At 41.7% G+C, this 12,047-nt stretch overlaps 1 protein-coding gene across 7 annotated transcripts in view; it reads right to left on the bottom strand.

The window, feature by feature from the left end:
• Positions 1–12,047, bottom strand: part of RTN4 (reticulon 4) — a 44,218-nt gene that overhangs the window by 8,819 nt on the left and 23,352 nt on the right. For 5 of the 7 annotated variants that reach the window (XM_068675258.1, XM_068675260.1, XM_068675262.1 and 2 more), the window contains 2 exons: positions 3,187–3,394; positions 539–677 (listed from right to left, as the gene is read on the bottom strand). In XM_068675258.1, the coding sequence (XP_068531359.1) occupies positions 539–677; positions 3,187–3,394 (347 nt within the window). Of the gene's footprint in view, positions 1–538; positions 678–3,186; positions 3,395–6,962; positions 7,120–11,473; positions 11,673–12,047 lie in introns of those variants that run through there. The other 2 variants (XM_068675265.1, XM_068675266.1) reach the window with 2 other exon arrangements.

A 12,047-nucleotide genomic window follows, 5' to 3' on the forward strand; every position in this document is an offset into this window, starting at 1 on the left:
TCCTGCTGTTCAAGGCAAGTAAATGCACATTAACTGACCACTTGCCAGTCTCTGTACAGAAACAAAATGAAAAACATAAGCCAGACTGTGCCAGTCTAGCTGTAAATGGATTTATTTATTTTTTTTAAGAGTGAGTGAGAGGTGGTGGTGATGCATTCTGAATGCCCATACTGGAGCAGTGTCTTGTTCTAAGATTTCTGCTTTTAAGCACCAGCAAGGAGGTGTAATAGCTCAACTGTATGCAGCCAAAGTTTATTTCAGTTTTCGATTCATTTTTACTGTAGTACTGTCAAAATGAAGTACAAATAAAGCTAACCACTCTATGACTGCATTCAGTACTTAATGTGTCTAAGAGAATACTGCACTTCCTGAAAAACAACAAAAATTGGTACTTCCAGCAAGCAAACTAGAACTCGATACAGAGCCAAAGATGCTATTGTTCATTCACAGTTGTAAGGACAAGTGGGCTTTGCTAACCTAGGTCAGCAAGGAATCTATTTACACAAGGCTGTCACATTTACAGTTGAAGTAGACTTACCTTCAGAGAATCAACTAAGTCATCGACTAGGAAGAGACGTCTCAGCTCTTTGACTGTGCCATTAACATGACCAAGCACAACATTACTGTATTTCTGAATAAGTTCTTCAGACACGGCTACGTCAGACTCCAAGTAAGCCCTGCAAGACAGAATAGCTTATGAAACTGTACTGTAAGAGCTCTGCCAGACAATATCAACATACAGCATGTTAAAATGAGAGAAACCTCACTATACATGGCATGCTAGAGGTATAGAACAGAGCTAACCTAAGTTATTCTTGGAAGGTAAAAGCAAATCTCAAAAGAGGAAAAACATACCCATATCCTCTTAAAGAAAAAAGAATATAAAGAGCTTCTCTCTCACTACTCTGCTGTGCTAGTGTATTTACAAAGTCACATGCAGTCTTACCCAGTGCCCAGGCAAAAAGGCACACTGGCTAGCACACACGAATGAACAGACAAGGCTAGCGAGTGGCCAAAACAGTTTCCAGCACCTCTGACATGTATACTGCTGTCTATCATGCTAATAAGGCCAACGTACATTTAAAATAAGAGACACAGATGGACAGGCTGGCAGGGGAGGAGGAGATCATTTACTGATTTTGCTACTGCATTAGGAAAAAGAAAGTTCTTAAGGCAACCTGAGACTCTGCTGGACTTGATATTTCTACGTTTCTCAAACAGAAACCATGTCCTACAAAATCAACATATCCATTCATACTGCCAGAAGACGCTTCTGAAATCAGCATCACGCTGTGACAAGTACACTAATAAGGCATGGCAAAATGAGAATTTTTTATTGCTTGCTCAAAATAACTTCTCACAATTAGTGACAGCAATTCTTTTAACAGAAAGATGTAAAATTGTGTCTGGTTAAGTGTTCTTTCCACTACAGCATGACATTTATCTGTAGTTTTTGTGGCTATGGCAATTTAGACCTTTTAAATGAAGAGTAATTTATCTGATTTGTGCATTACAGGGAGAAGGAGTAATGCAGCACAACTATCACAGGGTGCTCATTTTACAGTTACTGCACCTTACCGATTACTTCCAGTTGGGGATTCTGCTTTGGGGCGGGAGGTTATTTTTGTGGTTTTGATTATCTCCTATTATGCACAGGAGACATATAATGGAGTCTCCTACATATACTAGTAGCTCATCAGCAGGAGATTTGGTACCTGAACCAAAAGGTACATCGATCTCATGGATGTCTCTTCACTGTCAAACTAAATTCAAGCAGAAGCGTTCTTCCTGCAGTTGAAAAGCAACCAGGGATGTTGGAAAAGAATGTCTAGAAGCTTCTTACGAATATCATTATTTTTAAAAATAAACTGCTTAAAGAGCACAGAGCAAACCAGATTTCCACTGGGAATTATTCACCCTAATACGAAACAAAGGCCTTGATGGTTTTGTTTTGTTTTGCAAAAGATATATATGTCATGCTGCTATTCTGAATATTATTGTCAATTGGCCAGATGTACTTTTTTCTAAGCTCGATCTAAGCTTGAAAACAAATACTTTTCCCCTCAGAGTTTTGTCCCACTGTTGTTTTAGGTAGAGATTGACTTCTACTGGCTAAATGAGCCACTACATGTAGACAGAGAGGGGAAAAAAAAAAAAAATCGAGAAAATATTTTACTTCATCTTACTAAAGATGAGAGGAAGAAAAAGAATGACTGGAAACACCACAAAATGAGTAAGAGGGCTGTAAATAGGAGGGCAAGCAGGATTTTCTGAAAGATGCAAGGGAAATTCAGACTGAGCCACTTAACTTGTTAAAAAAGGAGAGAAGCAAGAGCAGTGTGGGTTACGGCTGGCATGCACTCTTAGCAATTAGTTTAACCCACCAATACATTTATGTCTCTTACGATGCAGCTCTGCAATAATGGGCACCACTGTACTCTACACAGTTGGAGTATGATTACCAAGCATGCTGCATCCCCCCCTGCAGGGAAGTGCACACATGGTGTACCCCAAGGACTTAGCTCATCACTCAGAACCACTTAAAACCACTTAATCCTACGATTAAACTCCTCAATCCTTAGAAATTTCTTCAGAGTCCAGGTTTCTGGATTTCTTATCTGGGCAGGCTGCAATGAACCTGGATTCTGCTGATCACAAGGCAGCCTTGCATATGGAGAACACAGCTCTGCTGTTACATGCTAATATATAATTTAAAGAGTATCCTGAAGTTTCAAAAAGATACAAGTACCCCCTACTACATTTATTCTATTTTTTTGCTAAATAAATTGCACTGGAAGTGCTGAAGTAATATTTACACTTTGTACATCATTTGCCACTGGTTCACATTCTGAAGACTACACCACTCCAAAATGCACACATGATTCCATTAGGTTGGAATATGGTTTTTTGTTCTTTTTTTTAAATGCAAATTAGGACACTCTAGCAGTGCCAGGAAAATCCCCTGTACCAAGCATTCAATTCATTTGCTTTTCCACTGTGTTTGCCTCCTGAGAAAAACTGAAAGCAGTGTAGTCGTAGGCTGGGTGACAGATTTTTCGGTACAGAGGCTATTTACATTATTATGCAACATAGTATGGCATATGTCATTTACTGCTCATAACAGCACCAACAGTGCCGCGCCCCAAAACAACACACATTTTTTCTTAATTATAAGAAAAACCTCACCTAAACGGGTGGCCTTCATCGGACTTTTGGATTGCCTGGATGACTCCCTTGTATATCCTAAAGCTGATGGTCACAGAAAGCAGGGCCAAGGCAATGTAAGCAGTCACGCTCACGATGCTGAACACTGTTAACGAGAGCAGCAGGAACAAGCTGGCACCAAACACCACTCCTGTCTTCTTAATGTCTCGCCAGTAAAGGAGGTCAACAACTAAAAATTAAAAAAGGTAAGAAATTAGTACAAGATACCTTTTGCATCCATATGAAAACAGAGAATGTCATTCACTTGACTGCTGAGAGTCATCACGAATGGAACTCGCAATCTCAGTATCAAATGAGAGCTGAAATTACAACTAGAAATAGGTTATTGTAGCACTGCTTTTGCATTGGACTTCAGATTATTGGGATTATTGATGTTAGGATTACCTGAAATGTAATTGCTAAAATTTAAGAACAATTCTGCCCCTAAGCGATGTCAGAATTAATCTCTTCACCTGCAGTGCTGTGCTGCGCATAAGAACCACAGCAGTTTGCGCTTCATTTAATTTTATTTTTGTGGAGGCCACTTACTGAAGAGGTTAATTCTGATTCCCTGTTAGGACAAATGACACAGACATTAACAGATCCCTACGCCATGGTATCATTGCAAGTCCAACAGAGGCAAAGGCATCAACAGTTTGTTTTGTTTCCTTTTGACTGAAGAAGTTCCCTTGGGAGTATATGGTGTTGTGACAGAATGAGCCATTAAGAGGGACTAACCGCACTCTAATTTCAATTCAGGACAAATCTGCTGTGCTACAAATGCAAAATACTCATTTATAAACCAAGTTTATTTTTTCCCTAAGTGACTGTCAGCTGAGAATGCTGTATTATGCCATTTTCAGCATCACCTTTTAAAGCAAACTACACCATTGCGTAAGTCATAGGTAATGGCTTAGTGCATTGATTGCAGGCTTGTTTTTGTTTGGTTTTGGTTTTTTTGTTAAAAAATTTGTTCGTGAAATCCACCAAACGTCATTCTCCACTGTACACAACTGTGCAGGATCACCTAGTCTGGTCTAGTTTTGTACTTCATGGTGAGATAACACAACAGAATTCACTCTTCATGGTTTCTACTTCCACAGCTGATTAGGCTTCATGAGAATAAATTCCTCTTCTGCATCAAAACTGCTTGTTAATAGTGGTAATGTAAGAGCTATTAAATGCAGAACTCAAGACGAATTACGAATAATTACTACTGTTACAACACAATCTTAGTAATCCTGTCCTGGACATTGCAGAAGTTAACTGTAAAATAGTGTATCACAGTTCAGAACAGGATTCTTACTCTAAATTACTGTAAACAAAGCAATTCAAAAACAGTACGATTATTATTTCTTGCAGGATGAGCGTGTGCTAATGCACCAACATTAAACAACTTAGTAGCCTCTTTAGGGCAACAACTACATAATCCTTTTGTAGGTACAACACAACAACGCCACTGGAGCAATTTCACGTGTTTCAGAAGCTGACGTCCTTTCTTAATTATTTCTGTAGGGAAACCACACTGAGCAGCAGGCACTGCAAAAACGAGAACTCTGGTGAGAAACATAGGGAAGCCATTTTCGTAATGCTAAATATTTTATCTAAATATTTTAAGTAATGTATTGGTAGAAATTTCCTCAAGCTCTACAGTCAGGTTACAGTTACACGAAGACTTTAAATTTGTCATAAGCCAGAACTGCTTTTGAAGGAAATGGTCTCAGCCCTCCACCACTCAGTCCCGTTACTTTCTGCTGCAGGGCCATGCACAGAACCAGCCTGGCTCTCTGCACGCAGCCAACAACCAGTGGGACAAATACAACAACACACCAACGAAGCAGTCGGCCAGATCAGATTCTGGATGCGGTTCACCACGTGACCCCGCAGACATATGGGGTGAGAGATAGAGCAGCCGACCGAAGGAGGTGACACTGCTGCTCTCAGAACAGCATCAGTTTAAAGTCCTCGTCGAATTGCAGCCCAGCGTAGAGACCCGGTACTCATCTGGGTCTCTTCGTGCCGCACAGCTGCACTGCTGTCTGCCCTGCCAAACAAATGAAGCTCTAAGCCAAGGCAAGACAAGTACTTTTCTTTACTATTTGTAAAAATCAATCCAACAAAAAGTAAGTCTCGGTAAAATTTCTTTGGTATCAACTATAAATCCTGCATTTAACAACTTTTTATTTGGTTTGTTTGGCTCTAATCACAGAAGTGTCTGCCAGGGTCTCTGCACACCTTACACGAGCGAGTTCAGCATGCAGAAGTTGGCAAGGGATGAAGCTGTGAGCATGACCTACAAACCACTGGGAACTGAAGAGCCCTTCCAAAACCGAGCCGCAAGTATCCCCAATGCTTGGGTGAGATTTTCAAAAATCATCTTGACAAAAAAACATTGGTGGACATTTTGCTCCTAAATCATGCAAAAATCTTTGACTTTTCTCCCTGAGTATTTGCTTCAGATACTGAAACTGTATTTAGTTTTAAACGGTGCAATTTGAGCATCCATACATTAATATTAGGGTGACTCTCATGTGACACACTAAGCATGGCCATATTCTCCTTCTGCAGATGGCATTAGCTCTATCAGTGCCATACTCCCTTCTCTGTAACACCATTTTAAAGCATCTACGCTGGTAGATGGTTCTTCCTGCTTCATAGGAAACCATGTGTTACAACTGGTAGCGTGTTATACCTGAACCCAGCTATAAAAATGTGAAGACAATAATTCATCTATATGACGGTTTCCAAAATGGGAGAAATAAAGACAAATTGCTGGAATTAAAGCACACCATAAACACCAAATGGCTTTCAGCAACTTATCTTCAAGTCTTTTGTTCTCGGTAACAAGAAAAATCCCCAAGCTAGGACCTCCCAGACCACACCTAAGCTGCACAAGAAGACTTCTCCCCGTCACTCTGTCTCCACTCCATTTGGAGAACGACCAAATCAACCTCCATGTCACGACATGTGTATCTTGTTTCATCGTGAATTCTTCAAAGGGAAATTTGGTGTTATATATCACCTGAAAAACGGAATTGTAATTTTTAGTCCAGAGACTAAATGGTGAAATTGATTTATTTTTTTTTCCCAATTGATCTGAAACAGGTATTTGCATTTCTTTCTAAAGTAAAAGAAAAGGTTAAAAGCATTACTACAAGCAGCTTTCTGGTGTTAACTTAAACATAAAATATTCACAGCAGATTAAAAAAAAACACAAAAAAAAAACAAAAAAAAATTGACTCCCAAGAACAGCACTGCTGAGCATGCCTCTTCTCACTGAAACTGTTTTAAGCTGTATTTTATACAACACGAACTATAATCTCATGCATTTAATGCAAGTATTCCAGGCCTATTCTAAAGCAAGAACAGCTGCCTACATTTGGTAAGCACGAACTGTCACTTGGCATATCTAAAAATAGTACTGCTAGCATCCGTGCCTTACATGCAGAACTCATCCAATTACATTTTGCTTATAAAGCAAGTGCCGTGATAGCAGGTTTATCACTGTATTTTTGAAGTATCTGCTTTCTTTCACAGACATTTATCTTAAAACGGAATCATTGTATACAGTTTTTTGATGACAAAAAATAGTGGTTTAATATATTTAACCTGACAATCCTCTTTAAAAAAAACAAAAAAAAACGAACCGAGTAATCCACTCTTTTTTTAGAAAGAGAAATTAAAAGTCTCTAGATCTACAACAGAGCTTAACTCACACGCATGAAACGAACCAAAAAAAACAACAGGGGGGGACTAACCAATTTTGGCATCCATCTTGCGTTTGCTTGCATGCACCCAGATCTTGTACAGCTGACTACCCAGCGCCTTTTCACTTCCTGCTGGGGCGTTCAAAGGTCAGCAGATATACGCAACTGCCTGCCTGCTGGCTGCGTCTCGCTGCGAGCGCGAAATCTCGCAGGCAGGAGCAGGAGGCTGGCAGCCCGCAGCCAGGAGCCGCCCCTCTCCGAGCCCTTGGGACGCAGCTGCCGGGCAGAGATGCGTGCCTACAATGAACAACTACCCTGCACGCAGCCTTTAAGAACAAACAAACAAAGGGCTTCAGCACCATATAAAGACTATTTGTCTAACGGGAGAATGAAGATTTTTAAAAAAACGCAAGCAGCGTGTGATTTACAAGCATTGGGTGAACAACAGCCGTTACACTAGAATCTTTCTGTAATCTGAAACGCGAGCAGAAAATCCTTATATTCTTCAAATAATAGTCAAAATAGCTTAGACACATAAATAGAAGCCTTTTCTGGATCAAGTTAAGAAGAGCGTTGTGCGAACACAGAAGTTGAATACAAGCACTGAGAACAAGCAGCTCCCAAACGCATCTATGGTGCTAAAGGACAACTGTCATCATGAGCATTAGGACCACAGTAGGTAAATTGCTGCCAATTTCTTTTCAGAGCAGCACTTTCCAGCTCCTTTAATTGAACTTCTTATTCACTTATGGCAGTGATTTCACATTTCCACAGATCCTTCGTGAAGAGTACCTGGCAGGCGAGGTCTGAAGCCATATTTCTCTTCCCAAGCTTTATCAAGCAGCTGTGGGGCAGACTGGGCTGGAAAACCCCAGTCCCAGGGAGAAGCCAGGAGCGGAGCAGCGAGCAGCCAGCCCAGAGCCCTGCAGAGCCCTAGAGCACTCACCCCTGAGCAGCAGCTCAGGTTCAGACCCAGAGGCACCCCAACAAACTGGTCGTTAGTTTGGAGGGCCTGCTGGAAAAGCCATCTGCGTGAAAGGGAAGCCTGTGCTTCTCCTTGCTGCAGGAGGGCAGCTAGGAGGACACTGCTTGCTGCTGGTGATGGAGTGGCAGGAATGCTAACCTGGAGGCACTGCAAGCAGCACGCAGTCAGAGAGTGATGTTACACCCACGTAACCAAACCAGAGCAGATCCCTGACCTTACAGTCCAGCCAGATACTGCCTACGTACTGAAATACCCCACCTGAAGGCAATTTCAATCATACTACAGAGAAGGTCTTAAATGTGTCTCAACGGGTGGTCAAAGCCTTCCAAGCACAGGCACCATTAGCACACTCGAGTTTCACATTTTTAAGATTTCCCACATCAGAATGACAGGGTTACCTTTTTTTTTTTTTTTTCCCTCCAAGTTGTGGTTGCCATTGTGAGCAGGAGCAGCTACAGAGGGCACTGCTTCACCCTGATCAGATGCTGGGAGCCAGATGGGTCTTGCGACCACCTTGCTGCAAGTCAGCAAACACCAAACCAGCCCCAAGCTGCAAACACAGTGTGGTCATGGCATGACTGCGTGTGGTGCCAAGCTTGTGGGGCCGGCTCCAACCCACAGAGCCTTCCCTGCCCTGAGGAGAGGCACTACAAAGGAGCACCAAGTCCAGCGGGACCGACGTGTCTACCTGCAGCCCAAAGGTCAGTCGGTGAGCCTGGATTATATACACCTTTCAGACCTGGCACATCAGCCCCACAATCCCCAGCAATGAAAAAATGATACAGATTCCACAAAGTACATGCTAGAATGAAAATGAAGTCCAACACTACCAGGTTACCCACCCCCCAAACGCAAAGACTATCTAACAATTTTAATTGAGCCAATGCAGTGTGTTTTCTTTCATTTCTACTTAATCGTACACCCATGGATGCATGCCCTCACACACAACATATCAACTGAGGAAACCATTCTGAAGTCCTGTTTACTCGTCATGAAATTTTTAAAAATCAAAGGCTGCATGAGCCTATGCAACCCTTTCCACCTTTTATGAAATCTAAACCAGAACTCAGAGATACTTTCAGTATACAAATCAAAAATAATAATAAAATAAAATACTCCTGGGATATCCTGTGTGTACAGCTGTGGCGTTCATCCTATATTACCATTATTCAGAGATTAAAACCTGACAACCCATTGAAATTATTAAAAAATAATAATCCATTCTAGACACTTCGGTACTGATTACTCCATGGGGGCTGTCTTTAAATGTGCTAAAAATAAAAGTGTTGCCATCCCCAGGGTAAACTTATTTCACCCTGCTTATCTCAATGATCGATAGCACAGGTTAGGGAAGTTTACCACTTTCACTGTGCTTCTTTCTCAATTACTACAGCTGTACCAGAAGAAACATGCATATCAAAAACAAGTTTAAGATTATTTTAAGTAGAAAGTAGTGCTCTAGGTGGAAAATCTATAAACTATACTTTTGGCTCTTCTCTGATTTTAGATTTGATTGTTACTTCATTTTTTTAAGTTTATTTTTAAGCCTGGAAAAAAGCATGTTGCAATATTTGCTTCCATATTTATTTTGTGGCAAGGCGAATAGTGTCATCGATCCCTGAACTTTACCCATCATTTTCCACGCCGCTGGAGCCTGACCTAACAAAGTAAGAAAACATGAAAGAGGACTTCTTCATCTCTTCATAAATAAATCTCAACAGAAACCACACTGCACAGTCACAAAAGGAGAGGAACCAGACTGTTCTGCTTCCCCAGAAAACCTTCTTGCTCTGCTTCCATTTTCTTACAGACCCTGACTGTACCAGTTGTATTATAATTAAACCTCAAAGCAGTAGGGACTTCCTTGGAGGGAGAAACAGGCACGAAAACAGCTTCCTCCACCTAACGGGATGCCATTCTGTAAGAACAAAGAGGTGGGGAAGAGGGATTTAAAACACTTCTTCAAACCAGCACAAAACATACGTGAAGGACAGGTTCGGTTTTGCTTTGCCCATTTGTTACCACTCCCAGGACATGCTCATCTCATCGGGTCCACGCTTTGCATAGAAGCCCGCAGCCCCCAGGCCACTGGCCTCCCCACAGCTCATCTCCCCTCCATGCAGTAGCAGCTCACAGCTTACAGGGCTTGGCGTAACCCCCTGAGTACCCTCCTGTGCGTGAAGGCACGCTCATGATTGACAACTCATTAATTTTAATCCAAGAAAGACTCTATTATTCTCAAGGCCTTGAATTCTGGGTTAGGAAACGCCTGCTTTCGGTTGCAGTGAGGGACGGACTACAGCCAATCCTGCTCGTTGGGTTGCAAAAGAAAGCCTGAAAATGGGGCCAAAGTGCCCAAAGGTAACTCGTTCAATTCTCACAGAATTCTTCCAACCCCACCCTCTTTTCAGTTTTTTAAACCCAAGAATTTCAGGCCTGACATAGGGAGCGCTGAACATTTAAAATAATTACACATTAATACATATTACAAAACACTGCAGGGTATTTTTTCCTAATATTTTACAGCCCTTTAATGAAAGCTTACAACTGAGAATGGCTGTCTTCAGGGCAAAGATTTTTCACCTGCAGCACTTTTTTTCTACATATTTAAATTTTGATAGAGCATTTTACAGATTTTAGACAGCTGGCAATTTTGCCTGAGGGAAAAAAAAAAAACACACAAAAACAAAAAACACGCAAATTTGAAACAATAGTTTTAAAGAAGAGGAAAGCTTCCTAAATACAAGTACCAAGCACGACAGGGACCTTTAAGAAGTTTAGTATCCAGAGATAATTAAAATTTTTCAAAGCTTGTCTTGTTGATAAAGTTTGAAGATTATGTATTTGAATAAGGCTTAAACTCTTACACACTGAGCACTAATCACAGAGATCCACAGAGATTTACAATGGTGATCTCCCATTGGTGGTTACAGGAACAAAGGTCAGCACCACGCTAATTTAAGGCTAGCTACTTATTTACCTGAAACAATTTGATATTAGACCTTTAAGTTCTCAAAATCTAGCACAGTTTTACCTAGAATCCAACAGAATTACAAAAAATCCTAAGCAAACACAATTAACAGTAGACCCCAAACATGGTATATACCAAAGGGAAAAAAAAACAACAGCCTGCTATAGCCTGCATGCAATTTCTCCTCATAAAATTACTGAGCTGCATGACCTGCAAACATGAGATTCTTTCGAGCTAATGGTTAATATTATTAAATTATTAATAACCTAGGAATTTCAACAACTAAAATCAGACTATGCTGGTATTTGTGCAATGCATACCAAAATAAGCTGTTCTTTAATACGTTCTGTAGGACTGGAGAAGATCTGCAGTGCCACACAAGCTATTTCATCTACATAAATAATTTATTCTTTCTGCATTGCTCATATTTACCCATTCTAACCTACAGCTTTTACAATTTTACATATACTACAAACACAACTTACATCTTCAGACACATTTCACCATCAAATACATGCTACAAATACCATTTGTTAAAAGCAACCCGCAGCATCTTTAGCTTAAAAAAAAAAAAAAAAAAAGGAAAAAAGGTAAAAGAACAAATACCCTTATCCTTCCAACTGCTCGGCTGACTGTCCATCTCTCCCAGCGATCTACCCTCCAGCTGTGATTATCAATTATGCATACCAAGAGGACAGCTGCAAGAGGAGAAATCTACAGCCCGGGATGGCAAACATGGGCTTCCCCAGCAGCGTCTGCAGTCTGCTGCTGCACTGGTGCTGCAGGAGGCCGGTCAGCTGACGGCGCGGGGTGTGGAGCGCGGCTGACGCAGTGCGAGCTGTAACCAGGCTGCTAACGCTGCTCCGGCACCCAGGCGGGGAGGCAATCCCCGGCTGCTGCAGCCATTTGCTTCTCACCGTTCAACAGAACCGAAAAGATGCAGGGCGGAGGACGAGAGCGCCGGCACCCGCACGAAGGGAGGCAGCAGCCGGCTCGACCCCGCGGAGCAGCAGCGGGAGCAGCAGCGGTGCAGCGAGGCTCAGCGCAGGCTAACAGCAGCCGGAGCACCCTAAGCAGCTTTTCACAACGGCGTGGAGCTCCGAGTGGCAATCCAACACAGGAGCACGAACAGATTGCTTTTCAAGCTATGGTTAAAGCACACTCACACATCTGCTCTGTG

Source organism: Anas acuta, chromosome 3 (genome assembly GCF_963932015.1).
Source record: "Anas acuta chromosome 3, bAnaAcu1.1, whole genome shotgun sequence".
In the NCBI taxonomy this organism is placed as follows: domain Eukaryota; kingdom Metazoa; phylum Chordata; class Aves; order Anseriformes; family Anatidae; genus Anas; species Anas acuta.